At 45.4% G+C, this 18,809-nt stretch overlaps 1 protein-coding gene across 3 annotated transcripts in view; it reads right to left on the bottom strand.

Annotated features, from left to right (window-relative positions):
* The window catches only part of MATN2 (matrilin 2), a 153,640-nt gene that overhangs the window by 71,114 nt on the left and 63,717 nt on the right, over nt 1–18,809 (bottom strand). For all 3 annotated transcript variants that reach the window (XM_036264033.1, XM_036264034.1, XM_036264035.1), the window contains one exon: nt 2,481–2,603. In XM_036264033.1, coding sequence (XP_036119926.1) covers nt 2,481–2,603 — 123 coding nt within the window. The remainder of the gene's footprint in view (nt 1–2,480; nt 2,604–18,809) is intronic.

Below are 18,809 nucleotides of genomic sequence, written 5' to 3'. Positions count from 1 at the left end.
CTTCTCAATTTCCTGCTCTGAGTCAAATAGCTGGGGGTCCCCTCCTTTGACAAGCCTCTTCAGACTGGTATTCTCGGGTGAGGCTGCCTGCTTTGCTCTCAATTTGGTGTTCTCCCTGTGAGTCTCCTCCTGATCCACAGTTCCCAGGAGCAAGACGTGCCCCTCCTAGCCCAGCCTCAGGCTCTGAACTTTGAGAGCACCACCACCTCCACACCATTATTGTCCTTCATGTCTCCTCTTGCCCTGGACATCTGTTCAATTGCCACCCTTCCTTCCTTGCCCAGATCTTCCCCACGTGGCCTAGCCATCAGGATGTCCCTTCTGTAGCCTCTATTATGTCTGTCCTTTGCTTTGCACTAAGCACAGCCCGACTGAGCAGCAACCAATCTTTTGAGAATTAGTTCAGTCTCTCTAACCAAGATCACTGGCAACAAAGGTCCACTATCACTTAATCATCACACTCTCAGCCTCCAACAGGTCTGGCTCTTGGTTGAGGAGGAACACCTGATGGATAAGACCTGGGTCACGCATAGTCCCTCCAATTTTCCCATTCTTCTGCTTGGACTGCCCCTCTGAGGAAAGGCAGACATTCTTAGATGCTGATAACAGCAGCAAGAGAAATACCATCTCTAATAAACACAGCCCACAACAGCTCCCTGGCAACCACCGCATCTACTTTCATGCTTGCTGCTCTTCAATAAATGTCAAATTCCAGAAGTTACAGCAAAGCCCTTGGAGACACAAAGGTTCTCTACTACATAGGGACAATAAGGCAATTATTTGGCAACACTCAGAGAACTGGGGTCCTCACTGCCATCCAGTTTCCCAAGGCCTCCTGCTCCAGCCATGGCCCTCATCACCCTGTCCTGTCTCCCCACTGTCTCCCTCATAGGCTCGGGGCTCTGCCTACCCCTCTCCTCAACCTCAGCTACCAGACACCCGCACCCTGTTTCCTAAAGCTCAGCCACTGGTCTTATTCCCAATGGCCTCGTTTCCTTCTGACCCTGTAGCACCTGAAGTTTCTACTCATTTAACAACTGGTAAGGGGAAAAAAGATAGCACGACCTCATTTTGTTAAACATTAACACAATGTTTTGAGTATATATTTACATGGGGAGAAGTCTGGCAGAAAATACAACAAACTTAGTAATTTTCTTATCTGTTTAAGTTCCTCAACAGCAGTATATTACTTACATAATAAAAATCAATGAAGCAAAAACCATAAGAGTTGGTGTTTACTACATTATTTCCTCTTTTGCCCATGTTAGTGGGGGTGGTACCATGTTAGTGGGGGTGGTACCTGCCACCTACTGTGGTCACCACGAGCAGATTAAGAAAAACCACTCTAACACTTAGGAGACCAATTCCATCTGTGAGCCTCTGTTGAGGGAGGTTTTCATCCCCATCAGTATGTAACAACAACCAACCAAACAAACAAACAAACAAACCAACCCGTGACACTCTCATCCCTCACCTGCAAAGAGCCGACCATGGCCTCCACTTTATGTTTTGTTGCTTTTCTCCTTCCGTATCCTAACCTAAAATCAAGGTAGCTGGAAAATGTAATTTCTATGTGCAAAAAATTTCACTATTTAGTGGGGAGCAAGACATAACACTGGGATATGGAAGAGAAAATGCAGGACTTAGAGTCCAGTTCTGATACCAGTGGAGTCCTTTTCCTTCCAGATTTGCTGCTTCATAAGTTGTCAGTTCGGTTTCTTTAACACCCACTATTTGCTGGGCACTGTTTGTTCGTGGAAGAATGAGACTGCAAGTTTCCAGGGCTTTGCAGACAGGCTGGGAGGTGCCGTTAGGGATCTGCGAGCTGGAGAGACCCACTCTTCATCGCTGAGAAATCAGATGTCTCGCCTCCCTCTCACCAGGTGTGGAGCAGCCCAGGTGAGACACTGCTCAACCGATGGCAGTTCCCTGCACTGCCCCTGACACTCCTTAGCTGGGGCGTGCGTTTGAGGCTACTTTTTGTTTTCCCCGACCCTGGTGCCTTATTGCATATGGCTGGGCTCCTACACCGGGCAGTTGCTTGGCCTGCCCCTGAACTGCAGGTCCAATACCTACTTAGGAGGAAGGCTGCCGGCCCACGTCTGAGAGGGGCCACTCAGCAACGCAGCACGCCAGCAGGTGACATTTATGCGTATGACACATGAGCTATGTTTAAGGCAGGCTGTCCCAAACATACCCTCCCATTTTCACTTGATGGAAATCTGCCCAGTCCTTTTCAAGGAGTAACAGACAACTACATTTACACAGATGATCATCAATGTGCCTTTTGCTGAGGACCCAGATGAGAAAATGTTAACCTCAGCCATAAATGAAGTCTTTCAAGTTCCACAACTAGACCAGAGGACTGAGCACTTTGTTAAAACTCGCAGGAGAGCAATTGGGTGTGGGGGCCTCCCCCTCCCTCTTTCCTACGCATAGCTTGTCCTTCCTCCTTAAGCAAGGCTGGAGGGAATACTCACCCACACACCTCTTCCCGTCCTCGGCCAGGGTGTAGCCACTGTAGCACTGGCAGACGAAGGAGCCCAGCACATTCACGCAGAGCTGCTCACAGCCATGGTCCTCGGCCGCGCACAGATCCTGGACTGAGGCAAAGTGGCACCGTTAGAACACAGCTCTGAAGGAGGCGGCCCTCAGCACAGCGCACGGACAAGCAACCTCACAGCGCTTGCTAAAACAGCTTTTGGAAACACTGCAAGCTTTGACGAAGGATCATGGCGGAAATTTCGGAAAACAAAAATCCATGAAAGAAAATCCACCTGTAAGCCCCCATACACGCGATCCCACCACCCAGAGGCACTGCTGTGAACATTTTGGTGAGTATCTTTATATATATTTTTCAAAGTTGAAATTATTTAATTATTCTATTAAATGCATTAAGTAATTCAAAATTCACATCGGTTTTTATTTATTTATTTTATTTATTTATTTTTTATCCTCACCCGAGGACATTTTTTGATATTTTGTTGATAGAGTGGGAGGGAGAGAGAGAGAGAGAGAGAAACATCAACATGAAAGGGACACATCGAGTGGCTGCCACCTGCATGACCCAATCAGGGCCGGGGACAAACTGCAACCGAGGTACATGCCCTTAGCGGGAACCGAACCCGGGTCTCTCCAGACCGCAGGCCAATGCTCCAACCAGCCAGGGTGTATTTTTTATTTATTTTTAATCCTCACCAGAGGATATTTTTCCATTTATCTTCAGATAGAGAGAGGGAGGGAGAGAGTGAAACATCGATGTGGGAGTTGCCTCTGGCACAACCTCAACCTGGGCCAGCCCAAGCTGCAACTGAGGTACGTGCCCCTGCCCTGAATCGAACCCACAACTCTTTGGTCCTCGGGCCGGCACTAACTGCTGAGCCAAACCAGCCGGGGCTCACATGGGTTTTTATTTCCCAAGTCACAGAAAGTGCTCTGAGGACATTTTCAGCGAACTGTGAGTTACCACAGGCGGGCATGTGCACTTGTCGGCATCCAGTCCGATCACTACCCTTGGAGAACAAAGGGCTCTGTGGTCAGTCTCAGCAGTGGACACAGAAGACATCTGGCACTGTCTCTGACATGTTGCAGATGGCGAAGCTGAGAGAGGGTACAGAGGAAAGGCCCGCTACTCCACCACAATCATGGCAGGTCTAAGAATAGCCCCTAATCCCCAAGTCCGCATCAGGCCCTACTTCTCATCCCATGTGTCTACCAGAAGGATCTTTGCACTTTATGTATGCATCCCAGTAACAAATGAGGAAAAGGGGGAGCCAGAGGAGGTTAAGGAGGTAACAAAAGTTACTAAGGAGAAACTGATGTATGGTTATTAGCGATGGGTCTTATTTTGATAAAATATCATATGTCCACAAAGCACTAAGCATTGGCTATTTATTCAAATGCAACGGAAGAATGCACTGTAGGAATGTATTTACTGCAGCGCAACTAGAACACATCAGAGGATGAAAAAGTTAAAGGCATTTTCAATCTATCACTGATTTGGTCTCTCCTTCGCAGAAACAGATGAACATAATGACATTGTTTCACAGCAAGGAGAATGGCTTAGTTTCGTAACTAACTCTTCCAGTAACTCTACCAGTAAAGTTGGAGAAAAATCAGTGATAATTAAAGGGATTGACTATATTAAAAATAATTTTCTCAGGTTAATATGACAGCTATGGTTAAAAACTCAGTTAACTAGAAAGCTTGATGAATCTCCGAATCCAATAGCTATACTTTAATATAATTTCCTAGGTCTTTGAGTTTTATAGTTTATTACACTTATGCTTTAGATAAATATAAAATATCAAATTGATAAAAAGATAAAAGCTGATTAATTCATTACTTATTAAATGTATTATATAATTTTTAAAAATAAAATTTGCATCATAACATTAAAATGCCTTAAGTCTAAGATCCCTCAAATAAGGATTCCAGTTTTAAAATGCTAAAAGACACCTGTCAGAATGGCCTCCATCAACAAATCATCAAACAACAAGTGTTGGCGAGGGTGTGGAGAAAAGGGGACTCTAGTACACTGCTGGTGGGAATGCAGACTGGTGCAGCCACTATGGAAAACAATATGGTGTTAACTCAAAAAATTAAAAATTGAACTTCCATTTGACCCAGGGATCCCATTTCTAGAAATATACCCTAAGAAGCCTGAAACACCAATCAGAAAGAATATATGTACCCCCATGATTGTAGCAGCACTATTTACAATAGCTAAGATCTGGAAACAGCCCAAGTGTCCATCAGTAGACGAATGAATAAAAAAGCAGTGGTACATATACACAATGCAGTACTACGCAGCTGTAAGAAAGAAAGATCTCTTATCCTTTGAGACTACATGGAGGGACCTGGAAAGTATCATCCTAAGTGAAACAAGCCAAACAGAGAAAGACAAGTATCATATGATCTCACTTATTTGTGGAATATAATGAACATAACAGTCTGAGGAATGGGGTAGTCCCAGAGACGTGGAAGTGGGGTACAGACTGACAATCCCCAGAAGAGGGGGTGGTGGGGGAGAGATAAACCACAGAACTTATATGCATGTATGCATGAACAATGGACATGGACAACAAAGCTGGGGACAGGGCAGGGAGGGAGGGAGAGGGGGGGAATCAGTGGGGGGAAAAGGAGAAACATCTGTAACAAAAAATGAATTAATAAAAAAATACATATTCTATAAAAAATAAAAATAAAAAAATAAAATAAATAAAAAATAAAATGCTAAAAGAAATATTTCATTCCCAAATCAATAGAGTATATGAAAAAATTATAGATGCAACTTCTTTATCTTGTACCAGAATATTTGTATCTTAGATTTCCAATTGGGAACTCCAATTGAGATTTCCAATACATTTAGATATAAGGAAAACACCAGTAACCAAAAAAACCTTCAGCTTATGCAAAAATCATAGTGAATAATTAAAGAACAACAAAATCTACAGTTAGTTACAAGCCTAGGCCAGAGACCTAAGAACAATCAGAACTACAGGATACTCTTCATTCATTCCAGTAAGGAAGCACTTACTTGTCCCAGGCACTGGGGAAATAGTGGTGAACCAAACAGACAAAGTGGTTCCTGCAGTCACGCAGCTGTGTTCCTGGCATCAGTACAGCACATGCAAAGGTCCTGTAGAACAAACTAGCCCCATCTGAGGCCTGGAAAGGCCAGAATGGCTAGCAGATGCACCCTGAATAACTAACACACAAGCTGGAACATGCTAGACAGCCGTAAGAGAGCTGCTGACAACACAGTAGGAGTTCAGAAAGGGGATGAATTGTCACCAGTCAAGAGTGGATCTGAACTGGCTGGCAGGTAAGCCTGAGAGCACGCAGAGGGGAGTGGCCCTCCGGGCTGAGGGACCAGCCTGAGGAACTGCAGAAATGGAGGGACGAGGACAGCATGGCAGCTGGATGGCACTCCAGGCCGTCCAAGGGCAGTAGCAGGAGAGAGGATCAGAAGGACAGTTGACACCAGACGGCAGAGGCGTGACCACAGACTGAGGCCTCTGAACTCCCTTCAGCAGGCAGTGGGGACAACTCCAGGTCAACTCCTTAGAAAGGGAGATTTCACCTGAGTTGTACTTTCTAAGGATAAATCTCAAAGTATCACAGTTTCTCTTGCTCGGGGAAACAAAGGACTTCTTGCACAGTTCAGTGAAGATTGTTGCTTTGTTGGGGAACAGCTATAGTTTTTAAAATTTCAGGCTGAAGAGCTTTGGTTTGCTTGCACGCTGATGGAAAAATTAACCTCTTGAACCGAGGACCTTCAACTGTTCTTCAGAGCTTTTGGCCTCAGCCACCAGCTGTCAGCACACCCCAAGCTTTTCCCTCTTGGCGTATCTCAGTTAATCACATAGGCCTTTCTGTAGTGACTGTGTCTCCCTTGCTAGGCTCCAAGCTCCCTCGATGGGAGGGGAGCCTCCCTGTACGAAGGCTTGGTGGCTGGAAAATGGTACCCCAGCACACTGGAACAACCTACCCCCCAAACCCTAAGCTGTCTTTGGAGGCGGAGGCGGGGACAGGAGCTTCTCCGCCTGGGTCCTCCCTCCCTTCTCGCTCCGGCTGCTGCCACCTGAGTCCAGCAGGAAGCTCTCTGGGAGGAGTGGCGGGGGCACAGGTGACTTGCAGTCTCTTATTCATAGCTATGTGTTTTCAAGTTCTCTAACAAGAGTTTATAACAAGAACTTTCATAACAAAGAAAAAAATAATGTGACAAAAGAACCCCTTTGAAATGAGCATTTCAAAAACAATGAACCAGAATCTTGAAACAATGATCTTTGTTTCCAAAAGACACCCCACCCCATTTCCCCCCCACCCACCCCCCAGGGTAGTTACAGAGAGGCAAAGAAATGTGTATTCCTTTCAGGACAGGGCTGGACACCCTCCTGCGAATAACTGCAAGGTCCCGCTGCAGAAACAGAAGTGCCCATTAGAACCATCTGGGGACCTTTTGAAAATATCAGTGCCCAACCTCCACCGACCCCCCTACATCAGACTAGTGGGGGTAGGATGCCGGCAGCTCCCAGATAACTCCAGTGGGCAGCCAGGATGAAAGTCATTGAATCTACTGGACAAAAAGTCCTCACAGTCTTCTCAAGGGAAGGTGACAAGAACCCAGAAGTCAGTCCCCCAGTTATTAACCAAGACCAGCAGGCTCAGTTCCCTCCTTCAAACAAACCTCAGAATTACTGCTGTGCGTGATCCCTTCGGACACTACGTGAGGGGGCTACGTGTGGTAGGAACAGAAGGATTAGGGCTCAGACTCCAGGAGAACAGTCCGGCAAACAGCAAGCTTGCCAGCTGGCTTCATGTCTGTTGTCCTTTCTAGATCGCTGGGGATTTTTGGCCACTAGTGACCTGTACTGTCCCAGGGGAAACCATTGAAGGATACATAAATTAAACAAAGACCAAGGAAGAAATACAGACTAGGTTCTGACAAAACAACTGTTGTTTTTTGGCAGCGGTCAGTTCCATTTGAAACAAATACAGATGTTTTTGGATGATTCCTTATGCTTTTGAAAAAAAGCACTTTTTCTCACAGCCTGGGAGGATTTCATTAAGGGTGATAAAACCGTGGGAGGCGGCAAACACACTGGATTCAGAGTTCCCATTACCCTCTCAGGTCTTTACCTGGTGACCCCATTCATGGCTCACAACTTCGATCCAGTGTCACCTCCTCCAGGAAGCCTTCTCTAGGTTGGCTGGGCTCCTTCCTCGGACTCCCGAGCGCCATACGCACGGCTCCACTCTAGCACTTCCTCGTTTCCCACGGTACTGCAAGGACCTGATCAGTCTGTCTGCTGCACTGGCACGTGAGCTTGGCCTGCCCCCGTTCGGACTCCCCAGAGCCTAGCGCTGTGTCCTAGTGCATGTAGTTGGTGCTCCATACGTGTTCATCTGCTGAGTGAACAGCGGCAAAGGCCCAGCCCCCTGCCTCCCAACTCTAGGATGTCCCTAGAGTCCTAAAAATACTCTTCTCCATCAGAAATGGGGTCATGGGAAGATGAGTGAGATGGAAACAAGACTCTCCCCTCGCCTCATCCCCAGCAGGAGGTATTCCTCATACCAGAAGAGAGCTCAGAGCACAAGGACATCTGGGGACCAGCCCCCAGTTGCAGACTCCAAGAATTCTCACGACAGCTAAGGACCCGCTGCGTTGCTGGCTGTGGCACCCCCAGTGCCTAGCACAGTGCCTGGCACATTGCAGGTGTTCACTAGGCACTTGTGAATGGACAATGAACTGATGTCCATGTTACATAAACATAGGGTTGACCGGTGTTCCTCCCTCACCAATCTTACCTAGGCTATAAGCTCTGAGATGAACAAGATGTCTTATTTTACCTCAAGATGCTGTATAATACCGTGCATTTCATACAGTAGGTGCTTAGTGGACATTTGTTGATTTGACTTGATAGCCACCAGCCTATTAGAGGTCCAGGTCCCCCCACTGTTTCTCTTACCACAATTATAATTTAACACCTAATTTGCAATTGATTAACTTAATGTCTCTTTCCCTTATCACGTGAGGGCAATGCTTGTTTTGTTCAGCCTTTTTGGATCAAATATCTAGCATGGTGTCTGGCATATGGTCAATTTTAAAAAATATATTTGAACGACTGACTGAATTAATTTGTCAAATTGTTCAAAGTGCTAGAAAGACAACAGTGAATAAAATAGATTTTTTAAAATATCAAATGATCAATCCCTGTCCCCATGGAGCCAGCTCCTACCGACTCATCCAACAGGCTGTGCACACCTCTTCCCAACTCCACAGTCATCAAGGCCAAGTGAGTTTCTTGAAATGAGCTGTGGTGGCAGTATTTACACTACAAAAATTGGTGAACACTACTAATCAGAGCTTTCCCCCTGGAGATCTAGTTGTTAAGCACTGCCAGCACACCACTGACCGGGGCCATACACAAACAAAACAGACAGGTGAAACCCTGTGTCATGTTAGATGTTATAAGTGCTGCGGAACAAAATTAAGCAGGAAAAGGAGCTTCTGTTCTAAATAGTGTGGTCAGAAGGTGATCTCACTGAAAAGATTTTACACATGGACCTGAAGGAGGTAGTATGAAAAAGTAGGTATCAAGGGACTTGAACCATGCAGGAGATAAAGGGAAGCTATGTCTCTTTAGACAGAGTGGGAGTGAGGTAGTCAGATTGAATGAGAGAATATCGCCTCCGGAGACAAACCTGCTGCAGCTGGGCGGTTTCATTGTCATAGAGGTTAAATAATTAAGTGGCGAGAACAACTTACTGCAGTGCTAAATGACAGATGGTAGGCACTCAGCAGACATTAGCCTCCTTTGTTATACTGGGGCAAAGAAAGGTCTTGGTGGTGTGGGCCTACTTAAGCATGGAGGAGAGGTGAACTCCACCCAAATTTTGCCTACAGTGTCACTTCTAATCAGTGTCACTTCATTGGGTGCCTCTGGGAACTCTACACACGGACCTTAGATTCTGACTTCTGTAAATAATGTCAGATCTTTGACTAAGTGCTGGTTTGTGAATTCTATTCTGAATTGATCTGATAGCAAAGTAGGACATTTTGAATTTTATAATAAAAGATCTCACTGCCCGGCCCATGTGGCTCAGTGGTTGAGCGTTGACCCATGCACCAAGAGGTCGCCGGTTTGAGTCCGGGTCAGGACACATGCCTAGGTTGCGGGCCAAATCCCCAGTGGGGGAATACGCAGGAGGTGGCCAATCAATGTTCTCTGTCATCGATGTTTCTATCTCTCTCTCCCTCTCCCTTCTTCTCTCTCTAAAATCTATAAAGAAAATAAAAATTTTAAAAATAATAAAATAAAATAAAAGATCTCACCAGACTCAAGTAATGCCTCACCAGAGCGCCATCCCTCGCATGTAGTTGAGAATCAGCAAAACCTGCTTATTTCTCTTAGTTCCTGGGGAATTGTAGGAGGGAATGTTAACTGTGTCTGCACAGTCTTCCCAGGTGACATAAATCAGCGAGGATTTGATAACGAAGAGCCCAAAGTTGTGCTCAAATCCATCCTCAGAGTTTCCCCCAGGCTCTCCCATGCACCGTAGATTTGAGTGTCTTCCTTCATTTGTGATCTGGAAACCCTGGCGTGGTGCCTAGGCCCAGAGAACTTGGAAAACTTTCATCTGGTTACACTGGACAAGGAGCACGGGACAAAGACTGTAGCTGCTGTGGCTGATGTCATCCTGGGTGGAATCTAAGGGCTTTAACTGACTTTTCAGAACTGTAGACGAGCCACACTGCATACTGTCAATAACAACAACAGTTTCATCTCTCCTTTGGAGTGAAAGCAAAATGAACACCTTTAAAGACACACTCCACTTTTTTATAGCTCCTGCTGTTACTCACCCTGGGATGTAAAAATAAAAGATTATCGATCACAGCCAGAGAGGAGAGAAATGTATCATTAGGGCTGTTCTTTCACTCCAGTGGGAAACACAGCCTGCTCACTGCCAACAGCTTGCTCAGAGTTACTGCCCCACAAACGCAGGCAAAACCCACGTCTGTGTTGTGGGGCCCGGTTCCCTTCTTTTATCATGTCTGAAAGCACTAATCTTATTTTGACAGCTGCAGTGGGATTTAAAGACTTTCAACAGTGAATGTGAGTCATCAGCCTTGCGCTTTCTTGCTGGAAGAAACAAAACAAGCCCACTGTCCGGAGAAAAACAAACCTGTCCTCCAGGCAAACTCCAGCTGTGCTCCCAACCTTCTACCCCAAAGGTTTAATTCTTTTGCAATCCGTTCTCCTGTTCACTAACAGGATTTTAGTTTTCTTTTGAGAATGGAAAAGGAAGCGGGGACCCCAAAAGAAAGCCTTAAGTCATAAGTAAATCTGACCAAATTAGGTTGATCAAAAGAATAAACGTGAATGAGTAAGGCACTCTTGTAGAGAGCTTTGCAATTTCCAAAGGGCTGCCCCATTATCACATCTAAACCTACCGAGTGGGCTCTCCCAGGGAGAGATCTATTTTTAAACATTTAGGTTAGAGGTTTTCAAACTTGAGCTTACATCAGAATCCCCTAGAGGGCTTGTTAAAACACACATTCCTAAACCCCACCCAGAGTCTAGGGTGGGGCTTAGGAATTTGAATTTTCAACCAGTTTCCCTACAAAGTTGAAGCTGCTGTCAGGGAACCCCACTTTGAGAACCACTCGTCAAAGTGCTTGTGAAAATAAGAAAGCGGAGCAACTCTACAAGATTCAAACTCACTGCTCCCTGCCGCGTAATAATTCTTTCACAGCTGGGATTTTTCCACTCACTTTAGTCAGCTCAGTTCTCCCGCGGGGCCCCACTTATCCAGATTACCCTCCTCCCCCTTTTAAGCCTTGCACCCAGGCACAGCCAGAGAGTGAGCACACTGCAGCAATGATATCCAAGTTCCCGGCCCAGCAGCCAGGGCGAAGAGGGAGCCTGTGACCTAATCTCCTCCGCTCAGCAGGTCTCTGCTTCTGCTTGGGGCCAGTCTCGGATGTTTACTCTGAGGCTGTGTGCTCCACGCTCTGACTGGGCTGCCCCAAAGCTCAGACCCTGACCTTCCCTTTCCACATTCCCTTGTGTCAATGTTAGAAACATTCAAACCTGTGAAGAATTTGTGTGAGTTTATTTGAGCCAGAACCATCGACGACTGCCAGGCAGCAAAACCTCAACAGATTGAAATAATACTCCAGAGGATGGCAGTTTTCATCTTATTTTATACATTACAGTCTAAAGAGGACATGTAAGTGGGTTACATGAAATCCACTGGTGATAGATTAGGGAGGGGGGGAGAAAGCAAAGGGGGGGGACCTCTGGGATTGGATAAACAGTAAAATGATAGACACATACATCTTTTACAAAGGTGGGTACAGGATAGTTAACTGTCAACAATTAACATGATAATAATAACAAAGAGGGTATTTGTGGTCTCTGTACTAGTGAATTGGTTGCACCCTGACGGGTCTGGAAAAAGGGAAGTTACCCTGACATTCCAAAGGTATGTTATCATAGATGTAAAAAGGCAATAGGCTCAATTAGGGTGAAAACTGAACTTTGTCTGGGAAGATACTGGCCTAGGACATGACTACTGCCCTAAACTGCTTTTAGTCAAAAAGTTGTCATTTCAGGCCATCCTTTGTGGTTATTTTAGGTCTTTGAGTTTGTAAGGCCTGGGAATAGAGATCACTGGCCAGAATGGGAGTGACCACTGCAAACCACTGAAAATTGGGGAATACGTAACCCCCTAAACAAAGGAATTCTCCCTCTTGGCTTTGCTCATGGGCTCTCTTGGTCCTGCTTCCTTGTATTCCTCTGTTTCCTGCCCGGCCGCGCGGCCCTGCGGACCCCACGTGCAGCGGACCGATGGACTGCAGCCGGGAACACAAACCAAGCTGGACTGTGCCAACGTGGCATGGAAACCCTGAGCACTGACTCTGCGTCTAGCCCTACTGAAGGCACAGCTACACGTCTTTCACGGTGGGACTGAGGGAGAAGGGACCTTAGAAACTCAGGGATATAATTCTGTGCAAATAAAAATCATTCATTTTCCCGCATGAGTCTCAGAACATTCTTTTTCTAGGCATATCGCAAGAATTCCACTCTCGTGAGCAACAGGTGGGGACCAGGACCTCTCCCCATCAGTAACAGATGGATGGATGGATGGAGGGATGGAGGAACGGATGGCATTTCTGTCCCCACACTTTAATTTATTCTAATCCCACATACACAGAGGCAGGCAAAATAGGTTTACAGTTGTAAGCATGCAAAACAGAGTTCATCTTGTATTAATATATATTTTTTTTTATCCTCACCCGGGGGCATTTTTCCATTTTTTGTTCAGATAGTGTGGGAGGGAGGGAGAGAGAGGAAGGGAGAGAGAGAGAGAAACATCGACGTGAAAGGGACACATCGAGTGGCTGCCACCTGCACGACCAACCAGGGCTGGAGACAAACTGCAGCTGAGGTAGGTGCCCCTAGCAGGAACCGAACCCAGGTCCCTCTGGACCACAGGCCGACGCTCTGACCGCTGAGCCAAACTGGCCAGGGCATTATTTATTAATTATTGTATTACAATTGTAAACCTACTTTTGCCTACCCCTGTATTTACTGCCAGACTCAATTTACTAAAGTATGGTTTTACCTTGTTTGATTTGTATGCTTTGATACCTTGTTGGAACTCAGTGTAGAATCAGATTACTCCCTAATTTGTTTGGGCTTACATTCCTTCCCTCACCCCTTACTAATGCCCCAAACAAACTATACCAGGCAGGCAGTGTAGTCTAGCTGGCATCTTCCAAAGACAAGCCCTGCATTTTTCTTCTTTGACTTGCTAGAGAACCCCCTCCACACCGCCTTCCCTGATTGCTCTATCGCTCTTTCTCTGACCCCTTACAGCCTCTTGTCTCAGCACCACTTACCTTCCCTAAACACCATGTTCTCGAGATATATACATAATATATTAGCATATATTAGCTCTATTGAGTTATAAACGACATACAATAAACTGCACATATTTAAAGTATACAATTTAATAAATTTGACATATCAACATAACCAAGATAATGAACACATCCATCACCCCTAAACCCTCCACATTTTCTCCTGCCACTTGGTAATCCCTCCTCCTGCCCCTCCTCTCCTCTTGCCCCTCCCCTCCTCCTGCCCCCAGGCAACTGCTAATCTGCTCTCTGTCACATAGATTGGCTGCCATTTTTAAAGTTTTATACAATGGGAGAGCATAATTGCAAATGATACATCAGATAAGGGGTTAATTTCCAAAATATAGAGTACTCATACAACTCAACAAAAGGAAGACAAAGAACCCAATTAAAAAATGGGCAGAGGAGCTAAATAGACACCTCTACAAACAGGACATACAAATGGCCAAGAGACTATGAAGAAATGCTCAAATCATCAGAGAGATGCAAATTAAAACAACAATGAGGTATCACCTCACACCTGTCAGAATGGCCGCCATCAACAAATCATCAAACAACAAGTGTTGGCGAGGGTGTGGAGAAAAGGGGACCCTAGTACACTGCTGGTGGGAATGCAGACTGGTACAGCCGCTATGGAAAACAATATGGTGTTACCTCAAAAAATTAAAACTTGAACTCCCATTTGACCCAGTGATCTCACTTCTAGGAATATACCCTAAGAAGCCTGAAACACCAATCAGGAAGAATATATGTACCCCCATGTTCATAGCAGCACTATTTACAATAGCTAAGATCTGGAAACAGCCCAAATGTCCATCAGTAGACGAGTGGATAAAAAAGCTGTGGTACATATACACAGTGGAGTACTATGCAGCTGTAAGGAAGAAAGATCTCTTATCCTTTGAGATGACATGGAGGGACCTGGAGAGTATCATCCTAAGCGAAATAAGCCAAACAGAGAAACAGAAGTATCACATGATCTCACTTATTTGTGGGATATAATGAGCATAACCGTCTGAGGAATGGGGTAGACCCAGAGACATGGAAGTAGAATACAGACTGACAACCCTCAGAAGAGAGGGTGGTGGGGGGAGGGAAGAGATAAACCACAGAATTTATATGTATGTATGCATAACCGATGGACAACAAAGCTGGTTATGGGGTGGGGGGAAATGGGAGGACGGTGTCAATGGTGAAAAAGAAAGGAGAAACATCTGTAACAAAAATTAATTAATTAAAAAATTTTAAAAAATAAAGTGTTATACAAATGGAATCTTTGTATTTCATTGTTATTTCAGTTAGAACCTCCAGTACAATATTGAATAGAAGTAACGAGAGTGGACACATTGTCTTGTTCTTTACCTTAGAAGGAGAGCATTTAGTCTTTCACTCTTGAGTATGATATTAACTGTAGGTTTTCTCATAGATGTCTTTTATTGGGTGGAGCAATTTCCCCTTTATTTCTAGTTTGCTGAGAGTTTTTATAATGAATGAATGTTGGGTATTATCCAATGCTTTTTCTACATATATTGAAATGACCATATGTTTTTTCATTTTTTAGTCTATCAATATGATAAATTATATTGATTGAGTTTTTTGGAATTGATTATATATAGATTCTATTTGCTTAATTTCTAAGAATTTCTACATCTAAATTCATGAGGAATGTTGGTTATAGTTTCTCACTTTAATAATGTGACTGTTTTTCTGGCTCATGCCCCTTGATTAATCTCTAATATAAAAGCTATTAAATAACTTATGTAACTTGGGAAAAATAACATCAGGGGCATATCTGAAGAATGAAAGCAATAAAATATATTTAGTAGGGTTCTTGAGAGAGAAAAAATATGACAAAGTTGGACAAGAAAGTTTACATTTTTTTTGCCAAGTTTTCTAAATGTTGCATTGTCCTTATTCCTGCAGATAGATTAAATATTCCAGAAGGAAGAAAAAGAAAGTTTCTTATTGAAAAAAAATAAAGAAAAGGAAACAAGATAAAATTCTTTTTTGTTAGTGGGAATTTAAGAGGAAGGGATGGGGAAACAGAGGTGTGAAGTCAGGCACACTTCATGAGGGTCCCTCCCCACCGCCACCCCATTTTTTATGGGGAAGGGGAAGGACATAAACTTCTACCAAGCCCTATGGGCTAGGCCCTGTGCTAATGCTTTTGCATATGTCTCATATAATGGTATCGGATGGGGAAGATATTTTTGGAAGAACAGAAGAACCCAGTGTTGATTTCCAGCATATTCCAAATTGCTCATATGGACAGAATTTTGAAGGTAAGATTATTTTATGTGCTTAACCTAAGGGTACATTTTGAGCCACTGACAAACTGGTGTCCAGAAAAGTGTTATCTGAGCAGTGAAGAGACCCAACACTAGGTCACCAAAAGATGTATTTACAATTACCCTGAAGAAGAGAAAATTAATGGGGATGGAGGTGGGGGTAGATAATAGTCTTCAAAAATAAAAGAGCTTTCTCTTTTTATTTGGAAAAAGAAACACACTTTTTAGTATGTGGTTTCAGATGGCAGAGATATGATCAATGGAGGGAATTATGGAGAGTGGGATTTCAGCTCAACCACTGATCCAGGCTGTCTGGAGTGGGGTGCATGTGTTTCTCAAGGACCTGGTGTCCCAGAATAGCAAGGGTGGTGGAGACGTACCATTGCCCATCTGGGATACCAGCAGGGAATACAATTCCTGGGTTATGTGGGAGAGGGAGCTAAAAGTCTGACAGTCACAGTCCATTTCCTCTTGAAGAACCTATGAATTAGCTGTGTCTGCCTCCTCTTTCCACACAGGCAGAGTATGAATAGAGAATGGAGGACATGGGTGTGTGTGTGTGTGTGTGTGTGTGTGTGTGTGTGTGTGTGAATGCAATCACCTAGGAGGCACTCTCACAATCATTATGTATGATGCATCACAACAGCTGGTAGTGGACTTGGCAGGGGGTGACAATCATTTGAATGTTAGTCTTGATGAACTAGTTCTGAATTTCCTCTGGGATCAGTGAGCCTTTGAACCTGCCTGTCTCCTGGGTTTGGGGGAGTTTCTCTGGTTGTGGGGTTATCCTGTTGCCATGTGGGGGCCCTCAAAGATATGAAACAGTATCAATGGTGGTTAAGAGCTAGGACTATGGAGCCACACATAACAAGGGTTGTATTCTGGTTTGGTCACATTACTAGCCATATGACCTTGAGTAAATTGTCTAACCTTTTTTTTTTTTTTTTTTTTGGTACTGTGTTTTCCTTATCTGTAAAATGAGACTGACAAAACACTTTAAGAGCTGTTGCGGGAATTAAATGAGATAACAGATAAAAAGCATTTGGGAGAGCTCCTGGTACTTGGTAAACACTTAGAAAGAGGTTATCGTTCAGCCTGACTCTGTGTGCAGCACACTGAGCTGGGCAAGGGCTGCAATCACTTTTAGTGGCAATTACCTTGATCATTTATTTGATTTACTCTCGTGCAAGAATGTGAGCTCTAAGAGAGCAGGAGCATTGCTGGTTTATTCACTGTTTTATTTCCAGTAGTTTGCATGCTGCCCAGCACATCTTAGAGGCTCACAAATGGAAATAGCTGCATCTCGTTCCCCTCCAGGCCCAAGGAGTCTCTCTCGGCGTTGGCAGGGACAGGTTCCTGCAAACAGCTCATAAGCAGAGATCAGGGTATGGCCCAGCCTCCTCTTTACACAACTTTGAATGTCTATCAGACCAAAATCAAGGGCTAACATGGACTTACCAATGAGATAGGTCTTAATTTGTCACTACCCTTCCCATTTTATGGGTGAGAAATTGAGTCAAGGAGATGAAGTAACAGCTCAGGGTGAGACAGCCACAGCCCATGAATGATAATGTCATAAATCCAGGTCTGTGGACTATAAAGACCCTCTTCTTTCCGCAAGGCCACTGGTATACTAATTTCAGGCAGGCAAGCAATAGTTATTATCTTTTTCTGAGAGAGAGAGAATTGCTCTTTATGATTGTACACATTAAGCTAAATCTGGTGCTAATAGTAAAAATAGCTGAACTGCTTCAGAGCGACTGGAGGGCTGGGTCAGATGGGATGGTACAGCTCCGGCTCCAGCTCCATCCCTTCTCCCTTCACTGGAAGTCCGTCCCTCCCTTCCCTCTGGTCCCTCCCTGCATGGCAGCAATCTGCGTCAGAAGTCCACTGGAAATACAGAGTCCCGGGCCCTGTTCCGGATCTGCTGACTGTATCTCTGGGATGAGGCCAAGGGCCGTCTTCCGGGGAATATTAGTTACTGAAGCTTGAACCACCACCCTGGGTTCACATCCCCCCTCCCTCTGGGCCTCTCTGACCCTCCATCAGTCTGAAACCCAGGCAGCTTCTGCTTCGTGCTCTTTGCTGCCACAGTTCTGCACAGGAGGCAGCCAAGGCCAGACCAGCCCTTTGGAAGAGCCTGGGGCCTTACAGCTGGAGGCTGGAAAGCCCCGAAGTGTGGGGAAGGCCTTGCTCAAGACATCAGGGGAGAGCTTTTTATTTTAATTTCTTTTATTATTATTACTTTTTAAAAATCCTCATCCGAGGACATGCTTGCTTTTATCCTCAGATGGGGGAGAGAAAAACATCGATGTGAGAGAGACACATGGAGTGGCTGCCACCCACACGACCCCGATTGGATCCAGGGACAAACTGCAACCAAGACAGGTGCCCTTAGCAGGAACCGAACCCGGGACTCTCTGGTCCACGGGCCGACACTCTAACCGCTGAGCCAAACCAGCCAGGGCGAACTTTTAATTTTTTATTTGGTGGTCTCAAGTTCCTCTGGCTTAACTAAGCCAGCCCACAGAAGATGGACATCCACAGAGACCCAGATCCCAGTAGATCACTGGGGCAGGAGACAAAGGAATTTCTTGTGCTCCTGCGATGGGAAGGGCAGGAAGGGAGTTAGCAAGGTGGTGGGAGGCTGAGCACTCGTGAAGTCCCCTGGGGAGGAAGAGTTCCTGAAGCTGGGACAAGAAGTGGGGGAGGGAGAGCACCTGAAGAGGACAGAGGCGGGTCTAAAAAGATGGTCAGGGGTTTGCTGAGCAGTGTGTGAGGTGACCTTTCCTGGGCTCCCCCAGTTGTCCAGTAAATTCTATTAACCCCCCCGAGTCTCTGGTGTGAGTGGTTTTGTTGTGGAAACTGAAGAAGGGTGGGAGGGTCCAGCAGGTCGGGGCGAGGCAGGCTGCACTCAGCAACCTGGGATCCAGGGTCTGGAGGAGCAAAGAGCACCGAGCCGGAAATGGCTCCCCAGGGAACACGTTCCAGCCAGAGTTCCAGGCTCTGGGCTGCTGCAGCCGCTGAGCTGGGGAGTCAGGCAGATGTTCCCTAACCTGGGGGTGGGCCGGCAGGCCGCCAGCCAA

The sequence above is a fragment of the Molossus molossus genome, unplaced genomic scaffold (assembly GCF_014108415.1).
Source record: "Molossus molossus isolate mMolMol1 unplaced genomic scaffold, mMolMol1.p scaffold_m16_p_16, whole genome shotgun sequence".
In the NCBI taxonomy this organism is placed as follows: Eukaryota; Metazoa; Chordata; class Mammalia; order Chiroptera; family Molossidae; genus Molossus; species Molossus molossus.
The sequence above is the reverse complement of the archived record's forward strand: the minus strand, read 5'-3'. Positions and strand labels throughout refer to the sequence as shown.